Source organism: Erpetoichthys calabaricus, chromosome 1, assembly GCF_900747795.2.
Source record: "Erpetoichthys calabaricus chromosome 1, fErpCal1.3, whole genome shotgun sequence".
Lineage (NCBI taxonomy): Eukaryota > Metazoa > Chordata > Cladistia > Polypteriformes > Polypteridae > Erpetoichthys > Erpetoichthys calabaricus.
Genome location: NC_041394.2, coordinates 76,962,297 through 76,985,524, shown reverse-complemented (window position 1 = coordinate 76,985,524; position 23,228 = coordinate 76,962,297). Strand labels below are relative to the sequence as shown.

At 36.1% G+C, this 23,228-nt stretch overlaps 2 protein-coding genes across 2 annotated transcripts in view; one reads left to right on the top strand and one right to left on the bottom strand.

The window, feature by feature from the left end:
• LOC114652164 (breast cancer metastasis-suppressor 1 homolog) overlaps positions 1–1,647 on the bottom strand; it is a 94,805-nt gene extending 93,158 nt beyond the window's left edge. Inside the window, exon 1 of the mRNA XM_028802398.2 lies at positions 1,538–1,647. The gene's annotated coding sequence lies outside the window, so the exon portion shown is untranslated. The remainder of the gene's footprint in view (positions 1–1,537) is intronic.
• Positions 1,648–8,500: 6,853 nt separating this feature from the next.
• On the top strand, positions 8,501–21,957 carry fkbp2 (FKBP prolyl isomerase 2). Its single transcript, XM_028802387.2, has 6 exons — positions 8,501–8,628; positions 10,361–10,521; positions 12,625–12,737; positions 15,688–15,734; positions 19,472–19,507; positions 21,570–21,957. The coding sequence occupies exons 2-6, from the start codon at positions 10,366–10,368 to the stop codon at positions 21,629–21,631; spliced, it is 414 nt and encodes a 137-aa protein (XP_028658220.2). The 5' UTR covers positions 8,501–8,628; positions 10,361–10,365; the 3' UTR covers positions 21,632–21,957.
• Positions 21,958–23,228: the final 1,271 nt, after the last annotated feature.

Genomic DNA, 23,228 nt, shown 5'->3' with positions numbered 1-23,228 from the left:
GAAATCAAACTTCTCAATGTTTTTGTCACCAGCCACACTTCTTGACCTCAAAGTGCTTCTAGTTGGAACACTCACTTGTCAGAATGAATGTCCATCTGTTTTTCCATTGTATAATCCTGCCTAATTTCATTTTGGAGTTGAGAGGGACTAGAACCATACCATAACAATCAGATACAACCCAGCAGACTCGCAGAAAGCTTGTCCATTATAGGCGACACTGCCATTTTTGTATCAGTAATTTACCAAACCAGCACAGCTTGGAGATGCATGAGAACACCTAGAGTGCCTGAAGTAAAAACCGATATGGATGGGGTGTGTGTGTGTGTGTGTGTTTATGTTATACAAATGTCTCAGAAACGCCTTAGAAGTCAATCCCTGGAGGCTGAGCAAGCTGTACTAACCACTGCACTACTACGCCACCCCAGATAAATAAAATGAGAATTGAATATCTGAGGAAAAAGAAAAAAAGAATAATGTGTGTACTTTTTCCAGCATACTTTATTGTGTTTAATTTTGTCATTTTTTTAAAGATTCACATTTCGCTGCCCTTGCTCAGTAAGCATCCTGACTGCCATTAATCAGTTCACAGAATAAGCAGATTAGATGAAGGCTGCCTTCTGCGAGGTCTGGCAACATTTCAATCCCTGCTGTACATGCACACTCACACCAGTGTAGCAGGTAATATGGCCTACATGCTAAGGTCTAGAGATGCAAATCCCACTGCTGGCACACTTACACTGGTCCGATTGCAAAGGTATATGTAATATTTCACAACATATAGTATCTGCACCTCCTTAGAAAAGATTTTTACTGTATATAAAATTAAGTACTGATCTTCCAGATCTGACGGCTAACAGGTGATAACTTAAAGGCTGGACACACACACACACACATACACACACACGCGCACATTAGAGAGATTGGCCCAGGCCTCAACCAGCAGCACACTTGTTCTTTTTTAAGTATTATATCAAGTATCCATTTGATCCAAATACACTACAGAAAATTGCTCTGCAGTTGATTACACGAAACCCAATTTATATCTGCCATTCTGGTACACGGCGTTGCGTTAAAATAGGCTTAAACTTTATCTGAACTTAAATTAACAAATTCGTGTAAAACACTGATTCTTTGGCGCAAACACCACAACCCTTGAATATGAGCGACTTAAGTGAGATAGTGATGGTGCAGTTTCTCGGTGTTGATTCCACTTCTATAGTAAAACCTTTATAATCTGTCAAACGAAAGATAACGTAGCTACTACAGTTTAATGCACAGTACTCGCCACTGGTATGCAATCCGGCTGGCACCAAAAACGCAATTCTTGTACAAAGGCGGAGTGAGAATTTTCATTAACCAACCGAAACGCAATCATGATGTCAAATGAACTGTACTTCGCGTAGAAAGAGACAGCAACTCAAATACTGTAGATACATTACGCAGCTGTAAGGAAAAGATTATGCACGCTCATTCATGAATATTAAACTGGACTCGCGATTTCGATAAGCCTACGAAAAAGTAGCAAAAGCAGCCTTACCTTGACTGAACCAACACCACGGATTATGCAGAGGTTTATTAAAAATACATGTACAGTAATATTATATGGTGCTATAGTACTTCCTCTTTTAAGTAAGAAACTTCAGAACAAAAAAATAAATAATTAAATATATAAAGATCTTCGTCCCCACCAATCAAAATGATAAACGTCAGAACGAACCCGGGCTTTGGGACAATTTGCCAATGGCGACTGACAGAAGGCAGTTTCGTTTCGCCAATCCAGAAAGAGTCTACTTATTTTCAGCCAATTAGCGGAGACTGAAGCGAAAGTACTCAAACAGCGATTATTTTATTTCCGAGCGCCTTGAGCAAAAGAGTTATAGTGATTCAACAAGTGTGGACTGATGTTACACTGTTAAGCTTATCTGCATTCGAAATCTAATAGTTGAACTTCACTCAAATAAATCGGCTCATTCATTCTGAAGGAATACAATTTTGATTTGCAAGTGTACATTTGTATAGGACGCGACTGACTGTGCATTATTTAGCTTTGAAATCATTCATCTATTAATCACACGTTAGTTTTTCATACAAACGCATCAATACCATTACTCAAAAGAGTATTTAAAAAAGTACGGAAAGGCAGACAGATTTTGGAACTTAAAAAAGCGATCAAACTTTTTTTATTTGGGAACAAACTATATTTATGTAGGCATTGTATGTACTTATTTTCTTTTCTGGTTGATTTCATTGTTTTATTTTCACAAATCATTTCCTCATTTACCAGTATATACGGATTATTTTTCTATCCAATTACACGATTATTCACAAATGCGCGTCTTTTATTAAAATATTTAGTCCTTTTTTTAACAAAATATTATTCCCCAAAAATATTTCATCTTTCGTTGTAAATGTATTTTCCTTGTTTTATTTACCGAGATATATGAGTGATACGTATTCTCAGCGCTCGTACGAGTACACTCAGTGGGCAATTTATCTACATGATGCTGTTAAGTCAGCAAGGACCAGAATCCCTAACAACTGTTTCCAGCACCTTGTTGAATCCATTCCTCAAACAAGTAAGTCTGGTTCTGCCCAGTACTGGAGCAGCATCTGATGTAGTCATTGACAGTACAGTTTTATTTATTGAATCGTTTAATTTTTTAGCACATATTATTCCCCTTGCTGATATTGCAGTTTACATTTTGTGTTAGCTCTTATGTTAATAAATATGTGAAAGTACGTATAGATAACTGTATACTGTATATATTATACCGAGAGCTAGAATGGATTCCCTGTTCTTCACATGGCTCTTTTAAGTGGCTCCCTATCCACAAATGTACTGCTTGTCATTGTTGCACTCATTGAAATACATTTGGAACTTTGGAAGGCTTACCATTTTTATAGGTGCTCCTGTCACTAACTGTGAAGCTGCTCGTTTATATGGTGGAATGCCAACTCATGCTATGGGTTAGTCATCCCCGGCTGATGCAACTCGTCAGTACCATTATAATATAGTGCATATACAGTATTGTCACATATTCATATCTGAGGATCACCTTCCTGGCTCATACTTGATAAGCAATACCACCCCGGGATGATAGGGGGCACTGTCATTAACAGTATTGTCTCTTTCTGTACCCTCAGCACAGAGCATGAGTCCAGTGATGGCAACTGACTCCGCCCCTTCATGTTGGAGGGCTGCATACTTGAGGCATTCCCAGAAGGTGGCATCTCATTTGAATGAGATCATCAGCCTGGAACAGAACTTTTCTCCAGACATCCTAGCTCTGTATTTTCGTGTCATTCTGTATCTTGTGTCATTCCTTGCATGACCACTATATACAGTATACAGTATGTATATATAAAAACAGTATATATGTGTGTGTATATATGCTCTTTAAATATAATTATTTTATTTGTTTTATTTGTTATTGTTCAGATGGCCACAAACACTCTACAAACTATATGTTGTAAAATAGGACACAAACAAAGAATTGAGGCACCATCTTGGTGACCTGGTATAATCAGATGAAAAATAAACAAAGAAAATGTGCAATAAATGTAGAGTAGTCTTTTCAGACTGGAGTTCTCAATTGAACTAAAACAAGATGGCCGATCTCCGGTGTAACCACCAAGGGGCGTCACTGAGCCCCAAACCACAATACAAAACAAATCAACCAAGTTCTTCCTCTTTTCATCCTCCTGTGAATGTTGCCTACTGTCTCCCAGTTCTGATGTGAGGCATCAGGCTTCATTTCAAGCTGAACCTGGGAATGCTTCTGGTGCGACACCATTTTTTCCAGAATGTACTTTTGGGCCATATAAAAAGTAGGGAGGTCCTCCTACAACAGGGCCCTCTACCAGCAAGATTGCACTTCCAATTCCCAAATCCCAAGCACCCCTATGGATGTTGTGACTTGGCTGCCACACAAGGACCACTGCAACCTAGCTGTATGGGGATGGAAGTACTTTCAAGTCCCAGCTTCCATTGATCTAAGCCACATATTTGTCCGGCTGAGCACAAATTAATTTCCTTGTCCAGCTAGACAAGCTGTCTGTCCTTCTGTTCTGTCCACCCATCCAGGTAAGAAACTGTCCTCCTACTCAGCTGGGACGCCTGCTCTCCTCCAACACCAGGTTATGAGTTTACGTGACAGGAAGGGGAGGATCCAGGTGAACAGACATGGAACTGAAGTCAGAGATGGAGTGGCTGTCAATCTTCTGTTCTGCAGAGGAAGGAGAAGAGAAGGCAGTAGTACACAGCATTGACCCCTGGTCCGGCAGCTAATTATTATCACAAAAGCCCTTATGCTTTCTCTCATGCACTCACATGTGACAATGTCTTCTTTGTTTTATTTACTGAGAGATTTTAGTAATTCTTCCTTTTTTAAGTTGGAGCAGTGTTTAGAATTGCTACCTTGCGTTTGCATGAGACTATGACTGAATCCTGGCCCAGTCACTATCAATATAAAATTTACATGTTCTACCCATGGTTGTGTAGGTTTCTTTTGGTTACTCTAGTTTCTTCACAAAGATGTGGATGCAAGAATATTTAGCAGCTCTAAGTTGGCCTGGAATGGGTGAGTGTACACTGTAATAAAATGGTGACCTGTCCAAAGTTTATTTTTACCATGTGCCCAATAATGCCTGGATAGGCTTGGTTCTCTTGTGACCCAATATCGATATAGGATGGGTGGCTAATTTGTTTGTTTGTTTTGTATGACTGTGGAAACTGATTTATGGTGGGGTGTTTGCAGTAAATTGGCAAACGTGTCATACAATGTACAGTACCCTACACAAGTAACTTTTTCGTGTCCTTAAGAAAACATAGCTGAAATACCTTAACCACACTCAAAAAAGTAAATCATTGAATGAATTTATTTCAAATATGCCACGCATTTCCATTCAAATAGTGTTGATTTACATATATAGACGACTTTATGCCAAAATAAAGTACAACTGTTGACAGAAATAAATGCAAACATACTGTGTTATAGTGTTATATAGTGTTTATGGCTTTCATTGATCAAAATTGACATATTTTGATAGCCTAAGCATGTAATTATATGAAAGTAGATCTTGTTGTTATCATTTTCTATATGGCTAGCCACATGACCTGTCAAAGACAGGTAATAGAATAAATTAAAAACTATTTTATACCTCTTGCCCTACGTGGAGTATCAGCAACTTTCCTTGGTATCTGCACCTCTCTTGACTGGCACTCCCACTATTGAGCGCAATTCCCATAAAGCCTGCTTCTCAAACTCTGTCATTTTGATACACCTTCCTCACTTCCTGTCCACTTTTATTCGTCCTGTCTTTGAAGGAGACTCTTAGCATGCCTGTCGCTGCAAGATTTACTATATCTGATATCGACATACCACCTATGCTTTAACGTCTCCTTGAATGGCTCACACTTACATTTCCTCTTTCAACCACATCACCAAAGCCAAACGGACCAATCAGATTGCTAAGAGAGACTGGACACACACACACACAAACACACACACACACACACAGAAATTAATGTTTTATTATATAGAAGATTATTTGAATTACCCTGTAATTAAACTAGTGCAAGTACAACCATATTAAATAATTTGCTCTTTTTTTTCAGGTGATTTTACTTTTTGTGTAATTTTAAAATTAATGACTCTGTTGTATAGGAAGCAAAGAAAAATATGCTTTTCTGACATAGGGTGTGCAACAAATTTGCCAGTGCATCAAAAAAGCATAGTAAATTAGCTTCCAAAACCACTGAAAACCCATGGCATTTGGAATGAAAAGAATTTACTAAAGTGTTTTAACTCTTTTTCTACTGTATAAAAATGTCAGGATGCCTTGAACCACAATGCAGCAAAAGAGGTGGATCTTTATGCAAATAAAGGATAATCAGATTACACAATATAGGATGTTGGAAGCAGGAAGAATGGGCAAGCGTAAGAAACTGAGTGACTTTGATAAGGGCTAAATTGTGATGGCTACATGACTGGGTCAGAGCTTCTCCAAAATGGCAGGTCTTGTTGGGTATTTCTGAGATGCAGTGTTTAGTACCTACCAAAAGTGGTCCAAGTTAGGACATCCAGTCAACTAGCAACAGTGACATGGTTGCCCAAGTCACACTGATGTGTGTGGGGAGTGAAGGCAAGCTCATCTGCTCCAATTCCACCGAAGAGCTAGTGCAGCACAAATTATTGAAAAAAAATTTGCTTGCCATGAGTAAAAGGTGTCAAAAAACACAGTGCATTGTAGCTTGCTATGTAATGGGCTGTATAGCAATAGACAGGTCAGAGTGCTCATGCTGACCCTGTCCACCGCCAAAATATCTGAATCATTGAACAAGGTAGGCTGGTCTGATAAAAAACATTTTTTTAGATCATATGGATGGCAGTGAACATCCTTTACCTGGGGAAGAGATGACAACAGGTCACGGGATGGCAACACTATTAGAATAAGGCTAGCCAGCAAAGGCATTCCGATGCTCTGAGAAATATTCTGCTGGGAGACCTTGAATCCTGGCATTCATGTGAGTGTTACATTGTCATGTACCACCTACATAAAGACTACTGCAGACCATATACACCCCTTCACGGTAGTGGCATACCCTGATGGCAGTGGCCCCTTTCAGCAGGATAATGTGCTCTGCCACACTGCAAAAATTGTTCAAGAATGGTTTGAGGAACATGACAAAGGGTTCAAGGTCTGGACTTGGCCTCCAAATTCCCCAAACCTCAAGCCAACTGAGCATCTATGGGATATGGTGGAAAAACAAGTCTACTTCATGGAGGCATCACCTTACAACTTATAGGACATAAAGGAGCTGCTGCTAATGTCTTGGTGCCAGATACCACGGGACAAATTCTGAGATCTTGCAGAATCCATTATTTGATGGATCAGAGCTCTTTTGGCAGCACAAAGGTGCCCTACACATTATTAGGCAGATGGTTCAAATTTTGTGGCTAATTAGTGTATGTGTTGATACAATACAGAAGTATAGGACAACATAAATGCTAACAATTCATGTGGAATCAATGTCCACAATGCAGTTAAATAAATCCAACCTTTTTTTTTTGTTTTTAGTGTTCTTTAACTGTGGCTCTTTTCTCTGATATGATGTACTGAAAATTGAAAAGCTGGCTAATATTTGGCATGTTATCCTCCTTTTGTAAAACCCTCAGTTTATCTTTTCTTTATGCAAATGAAACATGGTGCTTTATGTATAGTCCACTTGATTACTTAGCACATGTTTAATATTGCATATTGGCACCAGTGTGGTGTACTGCTTTAAGCTCTGGACTTCATATCCTAAGGTAGTGGGTTCAAATCCTGCTACTGATACTGTGTAATCATTAGCAAAATAATTCACCTGCTCCAATTGGAAAAAAATAACCAATAGCATCTCTTAAATTTTTTAAATTGCCTTCAGGAAGGATGTCAGCCTAATAATAATAGTGTGTTTTTCTTTCAGTTGTAAGGCACTTGCATTAGTGTAGCTAAAGCCCAGTGTAATAATGCACTTAGATTACAATTTCTTTATGCAAGTGGTGAATAGCTGGCCAAACATTGCTTTCCACAACACTCAAAATATGCTGTTACTCAAACAGAATGATCAGTCCAGGTATTTCCTCTTTACAGACTTGTATATAACTTCTATGTAACCCTTTTAATCACTGTTGAAGTTTGATTCACATCATATAATAAACATGATCACTTTAATATCTCCCACTCTCTGGCATTCACTTTGTTTTACATTTCATTCATGGCCTTGGTTTTGTCTCTCTATATTAACAATAGCTCTATTTCCTCCTAAATTAATCAAATTTCATGATTGAAGTTAATCGTTTATATAGGGTTAGGGTTATAAGATCAGTACTGTCACTTGTACACAGTATGGTGAAGTTCTTATTTGCATGTGTCTTTTAATGTTCTGTCTCCAACTCAAAACAATTTTGGTAGTAAATAACTTACACTGAATGTTAACCGTGTCACCAACTCCTCTTTGTCCTTCCGGAGGAATACTGATGTTAATATTGATGTTGAACTTGTACTGAACTTTAAGTCGCTACTTAATTATTATTAAGTACTTGCAAAGCTATTAATGCATGACTAGTGAAGGCACTACATTATATAAAAATGAACAACTGTTTTTGTACAACTATTAGCTAAAGATAATGGTAAAGGATGGCAACAAGATTGTCCTGTTTTATGTTGCCTGCTGTTACCTGGAAGCACGCAACACACAATCGACTCTTCACAGGGGGCGTTACTTTATGCTAATTCACAGACGTGTTAGTAACAGAGATGATATTTATGTACAAACAAATGAAAATTTATTTATTAGATTATAATGTAACAATCTAAACCACCGCTTATTATCAATATTGGCAAATGTATTCGATAATCAAATACTCCATCAAACTCGTTTAAGCAAGAGCGCTAAACTTCCAAATCCAACTCTTTCAATGATTGGCTATGAGTGGCAACGATTCAACCCGGATGTATTTGCTTCAACTGTCAGAAAAATACTTCCTGTCTCGATTTCCAAAAGAAGAGGAAGAGAGTAGTAGCAGTAGTAGTAACGGCTGTCAAGTTTATGGGAGTCGGATTTGTGAAGCCAAAAGCATAAAGGTAATGTTTTTTTTTTTTGTAAACAATTTGAGTAGCAGTTAATACTGTACAGATATATAACGTTTGTTTTTCGCTGAAGATTTTGATGCTTGGTGTCGCTTACTTCTAGTGTACTATTTTTGAGGGGAGTTTGCAAATTCATTCTGTAGTCATTGGAAATATTAGCCAAGTTCATCTGTAATCCTGCCTGGTATTAGTCAAGACAGCTTTTCGGAGCGATGCCTTGTTATTACAGGATTTCTGTGAATATACTGCTTTAGAAATACAGTATCGAATATACCTTGGAACGTGCACGTGTAATGTTTGTAATTTGCATATTTTACTCAGAAATGCTATACGCATGAAACGGATTTTGTCGTTCGAAACAGGAGAGTCCTTGGCCGCTTCGGCACAAATCGTGACGTGTCCTAAGTATTTGTTCAAATGCCTAGACCCGGCCATAGACAGAGAAAAAAACGACAACATATAGCGTTAGAGTACATCAAATGTGAAAAACTTTATGAATCCCATGGGGGAAAAAAAGCGGAACTGTATTGTACGCGCTGCTTATATCGTCATGTTTAAAATGAACTATGGATAAATACTTACACTATTCAATCCAGCTAATTCATTCGAATGTCTCGTATTCCACACAGCCCATTTCAGCACTATCAGGCGCAGGGTAGAAGTCCAAGGCAAGACCCACAAAATGCCATGAAAAACTCATGAAAACCACATGCAATACTTAACCAAAAAATTCAAAATTTATACATAGACCTTAAAATTTGATACCTCCGAATTAGGTTAAAATGAAGTGCACAGTTTGTGCATTTGAAATAACTGTCCACAATCTCTCTATAGGCTCATAGACATTTCCGTATTAAAGAAGTACAAGCAGTAGGCTAAGTGTAACCGTACTGTATGATTATGCTCTATGTGGTGATTAATAAAGAGGAACTCTAGCTTTCTGGTTTGTACTCTTTCACGCTACAAAAGTGCTTGCATTATTTCTCCGCAGTTATATTTGAAGTGTTAATGAATTTAAAGAAGCTGTGTAGTAGTTATAGCATGGTAGTCTGCAATGTGGGAAAAATATATCTTCTCCAATGTGCAACAACTGCTAATTTTATACTGTGTCTCGCTGTTGTGGTCCAGGCAGTAGTTTTGCTACTGGTTTTCATTCTAACCAGTGTCTTAAATGAAAGTTCGTTATGCCTTTAATTAAATTCCCCCAGTTTTTTTTTTTTTTTTTAATTTTAAGTAAATATCATGCAATTTGAAAGGGGACACTGTATTAAAAAAATTAATTAGAAATTACAAGTATACTAGTAAATCAAAAAAATTGTGCAGTACTTCCAAAAAGTAAAGCTCTGGTTAAATTAAGCTACACTAAGTCGCATTATGCCTTCTGTAGTCTGTTTTTTCCAGTTCAGATTCGTTAGAGCAGGAGTCAAAAAGCTGGAGTCTGAATACTACTATTAATGAATTTTTATTTTTTTAAATTGATTTTTAATATATGTATATGCTAGAATATATCAACAAAGCCACATTTTCTTTAGAAACAATACACATGGGTTAGTGCCACATAATCTCATCCCAATTTGCTATACCATTTAAGCTTATCTGTGGCTTTTTTTAACCTGAATTTTGAATACTTAGTAAGTAGATTGTTTGATAATAATTAAAAGAATGTAAAACATTATAAACTTGTGGCCTGTTTGTTGATGTCATACATTGTTAATTTTTCTTTCAGTTATCATGAAAATCAGTTTTACAGCTGCTTTACTTCTGTTGGCCATCTCAGTCTGCAGCTGCAGTGAAGGCAAAAAGAAATTGCAGATTGGAGTCAAAAAGCGGGTGGATAACTGCCAGATAAAATCACGCAAAGGAGATGTCTTGCACATGCACTATACGGTATATGTCACTCTTTCGAGTTTAATCTATCGGTATGTAAAATGTAGTCTTCTTTAATGGGGTTCCTTGATTATGTTAATACCAGGTCTTCAGAAAGTTATTCTTTATTGTTTGATAATATGGGTTGAGTTGAGACATGCAACACTGCTTGTATTATAATATTAAATAGCTTTCAGAGTTTCTTTTCTTTTCTGACTAATGGTTCTGTTGTATTTATATAGTTGTATCCATTAATCCAGTCAATCCACTAGTCTCTGCTTTATATAGTGCCATTAACAGCATGCTCCATCACAAGGCACTTACAATATTAAGCTTAAAAAGTATACAGGGTATGACAAAAGTGACATTCTTTTCGTTGTCTTTGGCATAGCACATGAGCCTTTCCCCGCTGCTCTCCAATCTGAGTTGCAATCTTTGACTGCACACTTAACATCAAACACTCATCTCAGCCAACATGAAATCCCTTAGAAAATTAAAGGATGATTTTTTTTTTTTTGGTTAATGGAACTGCTAGACTGGGCTTCTCCCTTTTATATCTGATAAGGCAATGCTAGTAGATCCCTGATGCTTGGGCAACTAGTCTTATGTTGTTTCATCACTTGTACAGCTAGAAGAATAAACATTACTCCCCTGTGCCGACTTTTGCATCAGTTCCCAACTTAGTGTTGGACTTTTGTGCACCCAAGACACCAATGGCAAAATGACCAATCATTCCTTTGTAATAATCTAGTGACCGCACTAGCCCTGTGCCTTCCCTGAATGAAGTAAGCTTGGTTTCAGCTTCTGATGTCTGAAGCAGGCCAACTTTTTTTTTTTTTTTTTTTTTTCCCTCCCCAAGGAAAATCAACCTTGAACTTTACCAGGTGAAGACAACCTGTAATGTATTTGGGAGTGGGTACTGCCTTTTTTTCTAACCTCACTAAAGGAGAGAATGGTTCACAAGCAAGAGGGACTGTATAAAAGAGGGACTGAATACAAGGTATTCATCTCATTGATGGAAACGAGAATGAATTAATTAAGACGTATTTTAAGCTAACAAGAGAGGACCACTGGGTGAAATCTAAAAGAATGTAACTGCAGCAAAAACTGCAAGGTACGATGAGATTCAAGAAACCTAGACAATGTAATACAAATCATACTGTCACCCCTTGTGGCCAATGAACATAGTAAAGCGTCACTTTCAGCCTTTGAGATGATAGAACCAGACAACAACTAAGACTGATTACTTCCTTCTACTTTTGGTCCTGAGGATAATACTGCTTATAAACTCATAGCTAGGGTAAAGTAACTGCATTAGTGTATGTATTTTTGGTTATTGATGTTAGTTAAACTGTAGCATAAATATTTAGATAAGCTTATTCCTCCAAATTTAAATGGAGGTTGTGCAGTGGTAGCGCTGCTGCTTTGCTGTAAGGAGATTGTGGGTTCACTTCCCGGGTCCTCCCGGCATGGAGAACACTTTGAGTAGTGAGAAAAGTGCAATATAAGTTTAATAATAATAATAATAATATAATTTTTAAAGATGAGCTTTATATAAGGCAATCCAAGATAGTCATGGTGTAAAAGTTACAAAACTGGAAACAAAATGATTAATAGTAGAAGTATCATGAAGGAGTTATACAGACCAAGCAAATCTGCAGGATAAAAACTAAAAAAAGTTGTGCAAAGAAAAAATTAAATCTGAGTAAGCTGAATTTTTTTTCAGCTCAGCAGAAAAAGCTAATATGAAGAGCGAGTTAATGACATTGCTATCAAACTGAAAAGCAGGGATTGTGTAGATTGTGAAAATAAGAATAATTTTTAAGCATTTCTTAGAAATGTACTTTTGACACTATTACAGTATTAACAAACAGTATATGAATTGAATGTGAATTAGCATGCATTTATGATTATTTTGCTAAATGTTTTGGATGGAACATTTTTTTTTTCCTTTTAATCCAAACACCAGTTTAAGGTACAGACTCTGACAAGTGTCAGATTTAGCTCATATATCAAAAAATGACCTTGCTCTTAAAAATTGTGTTTGCCAAGTTACTAATGCAAATATGTGTAATTTTGAATTATCTTATTTTGTGATAATCAAAGGATGTTGCTCAATTTTAGGGAAAGTTGGAAGATGGAACTGAATTTGATAGCAGCATTCCACGCAATCAGCCTTTTACATTCACTCTTGGAACAGGACAGGTGATCAAGGGTTGGGACCAAGGATTACTGGGGTAAGATTAAAAGAAGTACACAGTTTATCTTGACTTCCAGTTTAACTCCCTATTTTACTTTTTTAATTTATGTAGTACGATTATAATCTTGGTATACATATTCTTCTATAATGTGGGCCACATCCTTTTCATAGACTACATAATAGACAATAGTATATGAAGCTGTGCTAATGTTTCCCGGCTAATTCAAATGAATACAAACTTCTCCTTAAATAGGGTTTGAACACAATACAGTATGACTAAAACAAAGACAATGCCTACAGAGAGCTATATCAAAAATGAAATATTGCAAAGTTTTGTTTTTTTTTTTTAACTTCACATTTTAAAAACAAAACCTTTTATTTCAGTCAGTGAATACATCAAATATGTTTACTAACATTGTCCTTTACTAGTTCAGTTTTTTACTAAGTAGCTGTTTTACCCAGGGGTTACTCTGGTATTTATTTCAAAACTTTCTTGTAAGTTGTAGTTTACAATTGACTGAAAAGAACATTTTTTTTTAGTCATGAGTGTCCTTCCCTCAATTACTCAATTACTCAATTCCCACAAAGTAATAGATTGAAGTTACTTTGTCAATTGATTTGTCTCATGTATTATGTTGATCATGTTTCAAGTCCAAATAATCAAACACAACATCTTACTTTTATTAAGGGTATTTTAATTTCTTGGTCATGTTACATATTTTATGTCCTCTTTTTAGCCTCTACAAAAAAAAAAAAAACACACACACATTAATTAAATATGTTTTGTAAATCAGAAATAGAAAAAATGCATATGTTTTTTCTTAATATGAAGCTCCTGTGAAGAACAGAATACCCAGCTAGTATGTGATAAATGAAGGGGAGAAAAAAGGAGGGGAGTGTGAAACAATTTTAATGTGACAGCTTCAGATCACGGCATTGCCATCTATCGTGCACTTAGAAATGTCAAGAATTTAAATTCTTAGCATTTATGAAGCAACAGTGTTAATCAGTTCACCATCATAGTACTTTGGTATTTAAAAAATAAATAAATAAAAGCTGTTCCTTCTTCTTTTCCCTGATCCACTTTGATCCAATTCAGAGTCAAGGACAGATAGTCTTTCTTATCTTGTGTAGGCTCAAAGAAGGAACTACCACTGATAAGAGAGATGGTGTATGACTTGGCCAAATGTTTTCAGCACAGTTGAATTTTCATTCACATTTTGTTGTTTTTCAATATCGATGCAAAATATAAATGTAAAAAATATTTTTGAAAGACTGCTGTTATGACCCCTATCATTTGGGGATAAAAAAACTGTTCTTGAACCAGTTTCTCAGGCTTTGATGCTAAAAAAAAAACATATTTGGAGTTGACCTCTACAATTTATCAAGTCAAACTTTCCCTTTGTCATTAAAAAAATCTGCCTACTAATGCTTTGTTTCAAATGTGTTGTATACTCTTGAAGTCGTGGATTTTTTTTCTATGTTTTGAAATACTGGAACACTTGATTTAGATTCAAATGAATACAATTTCAGCCAAAGGGTTTTATCATGTTAGCATTACTTTGCAAGCATGGCACATGTTGTTATAGTATGTAAAATTAAGAACAATATTTATTTTCCTCTGTGTGTATTATTGTAAAAGACACCATTATATTTAAGTTTTAAAGTAATTTTTTAATTTAAATGTTTGAACTTGGGCAGTTAAAAAAATCTGACGTTTATTTTGTTGATTACTTGGTGTATCTACTTGGCATGTACTCCATTACTGCATACTTTCTTCACTGTGTATGTGTGTGTTTTGGTTTACCTTACATGTGGACAATACTCATTTATTTCTTCTTCCAAATTACCTTTTTCCAACATACGGTTTTGGGGACTGAAACCAACCTTGGCTGCTTTGAGCAAAAGATAGTGACCAATAATGTGCCAGCCTATTGCAAAGTACAGTTGGTTATATAATCTTACAAACTCCTAATGGGCCAGGTTAGCATATCCAGCAAACTAACATGCATGTGTTTGGGATTTGGGAGGGACTCAGAAAGTATTTGTCTTTTATTGCAGTACAATAATTTAGTTTAACAGTGAATTAAAAAAATCTCGCATTAAACTGCTGTTTGGAATTTTTACACATTTTGATGACTTTGATTCAAATCCTCATGTTTTGTGGTTTTGAGCTTTTTAATTTAAATCCAATTTTAAATAAATGGTAGGTTGATGACTTATCAGTTCTAAAGTACAATTTAACATGACTGTGGAAAGAAACTGTGTTTTGTAAAGTTATAATATGCTTTTACATATTTACATGCAAACTTTGGTATCCTAAGGTAGTCCTATGTAAAAGAGGCAATCCGCTATTTTGAAAAATGAGCGGTCCTTAAAGAATAAATTAAAAATTTATAGTGTGGTGTAAGTTTAGCATATTTAGCTTTTAGTCCCATCATGACAAATCTTCAGTAATACAGAATTAGAGCAAAAATGTAGTTACAGAGCATATATAGTATAATATCTAGTTGCTAGTAGCTGCTGCACTTATTGTAAAGTTAGAAAAAGCTTACTGGTGGAACCAACTATTTCAATCTAATAATCTTGTACAAATTTGCTTTGACTTCACTTATTTAGTAACTTGTGGAAATTTGCTAAAAATCTTTTAACATTTTTCACTTTTACCAGGTTACAAGAAGTTTAAAGATGTAAGGTTTATTAAATGCTTAAAACAATTTTAAACATAATAGCTGAGTCTGTTTTAGTTAGGTAAGTTGGCTTGGCTAGAAATGTCATATGATGTTGTGTTGTTCGTTTTGTAAGAACTTGATTCAGTTGCTAGTAATGCTTGTCATAGTATAAAAATTTGTATATATTTTGAGTTTTCCTGGTGATTACTAGTATGTGAAATGAAAATGCTACATTTTCAAAACAGTTATCAAAATGGATAACTCCTAACAATAACTTTTCCATAATCAATGGCATGTTGAATGCTTATGTTCTAGGATGTGTGAAGGAGAGAAGAGAAAATTGGTCATTCCTTCTGAACTTGGTAAGTGACATTCACTTTAGTAAAAACTATTCCCTGTGGTACATAGTCCAGCACCACTCACTGCAGTGTTTGTGTGTATGTGGTGTTTTTTTTCCCCTCCCCCCAAATGCATTGCTTGCATTATACAGTAGAAAGTTTAACATTTTTATTTGTAGTATTTGATGGTGACCATACACCTGATTAATTTTATATGTTTTAAACTGAAAAACACATTTTAACCAACTCTCTTAAGTTTCCACTGAGAGCAATTTTCTAATCAGAGTACCAGTTTTGTTGTTAAATTGATTATTCTTTTTTCACCGTTTAGACCTGCATATTTTCTACCTCTATGTGTATCCATCTAGAAGCATTCACCAATGTTTGTACAAAGAAATCTCCTAAATATTTCTGCATGTTATTTATGTAAAGGGATTAATTTGTTTTCTTGACCTTGTTTTGATTAACACTAGAATCCCTGAAGCCTACGAAAAAACTCGTAATCCTGGCCCACCTTAAATTCCTTTGCACCTTTCCATCAGCATCTTTTGTTTTGTAAATGTGTCGATTAGCACAAGTAGCAAGTAGCCTGCCTGTCCCATCTCCCAACCCAAACCAAACCCCCTTTACAGAGCTCAACTCGAGCAAAAAGTTCTCCCAACTCAAGGCTCTTATCTGCTTGTGAGGTGTCTGGAGTTGTATAGGGTAATTAATACAGTATATCATTATTTGGAACACATGCAAGGCAAGAATTGCTGAACACATACCTAAAGCAAAAACTTTTTCAATGTTATACTAATAATGACATGAAGTGTATAATGTGTGAAGACTTTAGTCCAAATATCAAATAAACACATGCACTTTTATTCAAGAATACAACCAAAGGGGAAAAAAAAAATCATTCGATTTAAATGTTGCTGTCAATGAGTTAAAAATCCAAGCTCAAATGTCAACTGACAGGATGTTGATGTGTATTCTTGAATGGTGCAGAGGTATGAACTGCTGCCTTATAACCCAAAGGTACTGAGTTTCAGTGCTCCGTGTATTGAGCTGCTGCTATTATTAGTACTATAATATAATAAAATTTGAGTTTTGAGTGTGTAATACCCGGTGTAAACTTTTGCTACTTGTAAAAGTTAGTGCTTGTTTTTTTATTATTCAGTTTTATTCTGTCCGTGATGTTCACGTGGTACAACGAACTTGCCTGTCCCACTCTGAGTTGATTGCATTTATCTCCATTCTTTTCACAAGAGCAGTGATGACCACAGTTAGTTCTGAGCAGGCGTTGGCTACAGCACCATTTGTTGTACCACGGCCCACTTCCAATCTTGTATTCGCCAAATAAGTTGGCTCCGCAAGCGAAGTATGATTCTTAGCACGATGAAAGAAGTCGCAAAATCAGCTGGAATGTTCAAGCAAATTATAGAAAAAAAAACAGATCTAAATAATTCCCTCGTGAAAAGTAGACAGACAGATGTTGGATTTTTGGATTTTTTTTTAATAATATAAGCACTTTTACCAACAAAAGGACTTCACTTCGCTTCAAGCAACAGTTGTGTCTTGCGACTGAGAAGAGGCAGTCTGATTGGCACATTGCACAACAAAGTTTGAATGGGAAGATCGCAGGTATATTTTTGGTGTTGAGGTGCTCTGAAGCTGATCAGTTACATTATGTAGTACCAGCTCATACTGTGGGTGGACTGATCCTCATGTTAATGCATCTTGTCACTAACATAATGGGGTTTTTTTAATTTTTTTTTTGTGTGGCATGTTATTTGCATGCATGATAAGAAAGGACAAAATATGTGTGGTTTATTTTTTTATTGGACTCCAAGGAAAATATAACCAAAACCTCCGCAATGTGTAGATGCTGTGAACAGTACATGAGTAGAGCAGGTAATTATTTGTAATGCACAACCGTTTGTCCATTGACCTGCTGACCCCTTCACCCCTGGTTGTATTTTATATTGACAATGTGAACTTTTAATACTTTGCACAACTCTTTAATATGTATTACAAACTTATGTTAAGAGAGGAAGATCTTAAAGAGGTAAAATCATAGACAGTTGTGTATTGTTAATTGCAGTATGAAAAGAGACAAAATACCCTATGAAAGAATTTCTTGTTCAGTTAAAGTCAGGAAGGTATAGTTGATTAACAAAGATGTGTAACAAAATCTTTTAGCCACAGTTATCCAAATAAATGATAATAGGAAACTGCAAGTTTAGGACACCCATGGCACATTTTGTTGTTTGACTCTTGATTCAAATGCATTATCCCTTCAGTTTCTGATAGTGATGAGTGGATAATCCACCACAGTAAGTAAATTGTAGCTGTGACATATAATGGACATCTTTCAATCGTCCTAAGCTGTATGAAGCACTGATTTCTTAATACCACTCCCAAGATGGAATAAATGTAAAGTTAACACTTTGAGGGCAGGTTGTTCATTGTTATGTTACTGAACCCTGAATCCCCAGTCTTTATATATAAAAATAAATAAATAAATAAAATACCTTAACTTCTCTTGAGAAATGTTCAGGTGCTTGTCAGCCAGGCCGAGGGAGACACTCTCTCAAAAGCGCCTTAAGTCTACCTCCAATGCATTGTGCCCAGTTACTTCTCATGGTAAATTCTTAGGTGGACTCAGCATTGATTTGTTTTAGATCTTATGTTTGTTGAAATTGATTTATTTGTATGGAATGTTGTATGTTTTTTCTAAAATTGATAAAATCAAAAAATAGTAGGTGATCTGTTTGTATGTGTGTGTGGTGTGTTTTTTGTTTTTGTTCCCCCCCCCCCCCCGAATTATTGAGGTACTGCACCTATAACTGATTCAAAATACTGCCATATTCATGCTGTGCCATGCTGTTCTGTCAGTCAAAATTATCAAGAAGAGATGAGGCTCTCTTTGTAGATGCCAGCACCTGAAATAATCGGATTTAACCTGATGCTAGAAAACAGACACACAACACATGCCCCTCAAATATATAAATCAAATGGAATACCATGAAGCCAAGTATTCTGTCATTAAATTAAACAAAATACAAGGAGTTGCATAGACATCAGTTTTTTTTTTTTTTTTTTGTCCTCATCATTTGTAGACATGATTAGCAAACCACACCACAGCCTCATAAATATCAGTGTCTGGACAGAGCTAGTCTGCATTTACATGGCGATGTGCTCTCTACCCAACTTCTGCTAAATTTTATATTTGATTATTGGCAATGATCTCTTCTCTAGTACCTGGCATAGACTTTTCCATTGGTGATGAAGAGTGTGGTCCATTTGTAAACCGACCATTCCCACTTACCATTACCCTATTGTAGTAATCCAAGGGTGCCATCTCCAGCTCCGAGTCAAACCAACAATATTTGGCTTATTTACAATTTCTAGTACAGTTTTATCTATGCCTGCTGCTTTGTATTTGGTGCACTTCACAACAAAATCAATGAAATGTACCTAGCTTATTTTGTAAAATAAGCATGGCCATTTTTACTATTTTTATAAGGTTCATTTGCTGCCTAGGCAGCCCAAATTGAACAGACTGATTACCGTAGACCAATTGTTTTATCTGTTTAAAGGGGATGACATGACACTATTTTCTAATTACCTATGTTTGTTCTGTTTTTTTTGTCTTTACATTGTCAAGTACTTTTTTGTTTTGGACCTTAGTGAATTTTTATATAGGTGGATATGGCAGTGATTAAAATGTAATCGGCAGTCATAACATTGTTATTGTTCATTTAATTTCTCCTTAGGATACGGAGATCGAGGAGCTCCCCCAAAAATCCCAGGTAAGGTACTTGTATTTTGTGATTTATTGTTCTCTGCTTTTGAAGTGAAATGGGACGAACTGAATTTAAGTATAAATAACTACAAATGCTAAATACCAGTCCTTGATGAAAGATGTGTGCTTCCAATTTAGTCATGACCAAGTTACACAAGTGCAATTTTTTTTTTTCTAATTCAATATTGCCTATATAAATATATAAGAGTTGTCTGTCTCTTATGCAGAAACTTGCGAACCACTGAGCCTTGCAGCTTTGTCTTGGTCTGAATGAAGAGGTTAGGCTGTAATATGCATAACGCAACCCATGAATTGGTCTTGCGGGGTCCTTCTCATGGCAGGCACAAGCATGGTGTGCCTAATGGGAAACAACGGCAGTGGTGCAGGCATGTGGCCTAGGTGATGGGAAGACGATGGCTGCACATACACTTTAAGTGACACGTGTTGCAGAGGCGAGTTGATTATTTGCACTTCAACAACCGCTATACCTGCTTGCATCACTGACAACCGAGTGCATTGCACGGGCTGACTGATAACCAAAAGTCGTACTCTCCCATGGCAAAACAAAGGCATACCAAAACGAGAGGCCAACCACAAGACACAAGCATCTTAAACACAAGTCATGCACTCCAATAAAAACAGATCGTTATACACAATGTTCTTGCAGCAAAGAACATCACAGTAACCTCAGAGGAGTTATCCGGGGTGCTGTGTTTTATGATAGGTTCTTCTTTGAAGAACATAGGTCCGAGTATTTCTAGTGTTTTTATTAAGTATGCAGAGATGGTGTGTATAACATATCCTACTAATGAAGAAATGGCCATCTCACTTAATTCTGTTTTTTCTGAGGTATTCATTAATGATTTGGGCAGTAAATACTATAGCTATAGTGAATGTCTGAGTCATGTTAAATAAATATAAAATTCCATGAATCCTCAAAAATTGTGCTAATTATATCATGTGACCACTTTTAATGTACAGTTCGCCTACCAGTACTTGTATAATTGACTACTCAGTCAGTGATTATGCTGTTTATAGCAGCTAGTGTACTATCCACCAGATATACAGTATGTGCATTCAATTCATGGGAACCAGTCAAATAGTAAATGTATTTACTTTGAATGCAAAACACCCCCGCATTTGTATACTTTCTACAGCAACCTTGTTGTCTTTTTCATCTGTGATAGTGTCAAATGTGTATTGACAATAGATCAATCATACTACTCCAAAAGATCTAGTCTGTTCTTGTCATATAGTTGGAAAGTGTATTGAAATAGGTGGCCCAAAGGTTCTGAATTGACTAATACAGAGTGATAGTCAGTCAATTAACCTGCGAGTACAAAAGTGGTATAGAACAAAACATTTAAAGAATGTCCAGTCATTGTCACAGAACGCATATGTCAGCAGATGACCCAGTTTGAGTCCACCCTTGTTATTGGTGTATAACATAATATTATGGGTGCATCTTCTGAGTTGGGTCTTTTGATTTCAATATAACAATGTCTGAAAAACACAGAATAACAACATCACCGTTGATCCAATATTGACCCAATGAACCTATGATCAAGTGCATCCATTTATAACAGTTATGGGCCTTCATCCTATAATTGCTTCTGTTCAGCAGAATAATATTTAATATTACAACACTCCAGGAGAATCTTGGAATGTTTTCAAGTACTTGAAAGTGAATTGAATCCAGGTCTTAGTCTTGTTGAGAATCTGTGTGATGAGATTAAAATGAGCTAGCTGCAAAAATTGTGGAACACACTGGAGCTAGCAGGAGTCTGCATGCATATGTCGCACTTTCAGCAACTCATTGAATCAGTGTACTTACAAATTTGGAATTGCTCTGAGGTCATATTGGGAAGTTGCTAGATTCTAGTTTTTTTGTGCTTGAGAAGTGGCTACTCCATTATATAAGCACTGAAGTAAAGGTTTGTTGATATACACATCCATTCTCTTAAGTCAATGTATTTTTAGTATAGGATGAATGATTGATATTGTATTTCTTATTGTATTGTTTTTAAAAGACCAACACTGTTACAAGTTTGTCATTTCTTTCCTTGAAGGTGGTGCAACTCTGATTTTTGAAGTTGAACTGTTGAAGATTGAACGTCGATCGGAACTTTAGAGTTTTGCTGTTTTGCGTGTCACTGGAATGGTAATTTTGGCTGCAATGTGGGCTCCATGTTGTACAATGAATTTGGGGTTGGAAAACTGGGGCACAGCTGATTCTGAGCTGATTTATCACCATGATTTAGTAATGTGGCGTATGTTTCAACGGACATGGAAGTTTTGTATGTGCATATTTATAGCATTAATGCACTTATACACAAATATAATGTGAAAAAGATTAAATGTTGCCACTTGTTGATCATGGTGGGGAAAAAAAAACATTTTTAACAATGTAATTACGCCCAAACTTTTTTGTTTTATTAAAAAAATTTGGGATAAAAACATGGTGAGCTGTATTTCTTTTCAGTGTCAATTTTCATTTTTTTTATGTTGTACCCTGATTGGCCACTGGATGGCAAAATCAGCTGTTTTTCAATTGCTTTTTTTTTTTTTTTTGCTACATGTCTAGGCAGCATTTATTTTGCCATTTAGTAGAAGGTGTTCATAGCTTGAAGATACAGTCTGATGTTTAGCCAACAATTTTTTGCTTCTTTCAATATGTTGAATGATGTTATCACAAATGTATTTTTAAGAAATGCTTTGAAAAATATAACATGGTCGTTAATTTTATATAACACTGTTTCTTTTAAAACTACTTGTTCAATAGAGTGGGCTTTCGGTTTTCTAAATTTGATGTGACCATAAAGAAGACTTCTTCTGTTTCAATATCTGCCTGCCCAAACAAGTGATGTGTTTTTTCCCTTTAGTTTTGACAGTAATGCTGCACATTCAAACAATTCTGTATATTGTTTATTGACCTACAGACATCAAAATGTTCAAGGCTGGTGCAGGAACCGCAAGATATGAGCTATAAGATAAGTCTGGAGGTGCTGAACCTTTTCACTTTTAAGCGAGTAGAGATTAAGAGGTGACATGCTTGAAGTGTTTACACAAGTTGATCTAAGCTGTTGTTTTTTATATATCTCTCTCTCGGGTCGAGATGTAATTTTCTCGGAGACACTTTAACATCCCGTGAGACAAGGAGGACAGTTGCTGTACAGACTTTTAAATGTTCGAAGCGTTGCGCAACATGCAGATCACGCAGCACGGCACAAGCAGCAGCAGCAGCAAGCCAGCTGATCGAGCATAGAGGAGGTAAAAAAAAAACTGTTTGGCTTAGTGCTTTCATTCATCCAAGAGAAATTTTAATTGAACTGTTTCCTTCTCCAAGAACATTATCTGTGTGTTTTGTTTCCACCATTTTTTTTTTTTAATTTTTTTTTTTAGTAGAGGTACTTCATGGTGCGTATGCATAGGTTTAAAAGGAAGCATGTTAGCTGGAGAGCTGCTGGTTTATTGATTAATTATTGGCATTTCATTATTAACTAATGTCTGGTTAAGAAAACCGATAACAGTTAATACATAAATGCAGCTGCTAAAAACTAAGAATCAAATAAGGGTTCTGAATTGTAACAGGCAAAATACCTAAACTTAAGCCCAAGAAACATATTGCTTTAGTATTAAATAAATGGGTTCTAATTTAGAAATTGGCTGATGTGAAAACCTGCAGCCACTCTGAACCTCCAGGACTGTAATTGAGGATCTCTGGTCTA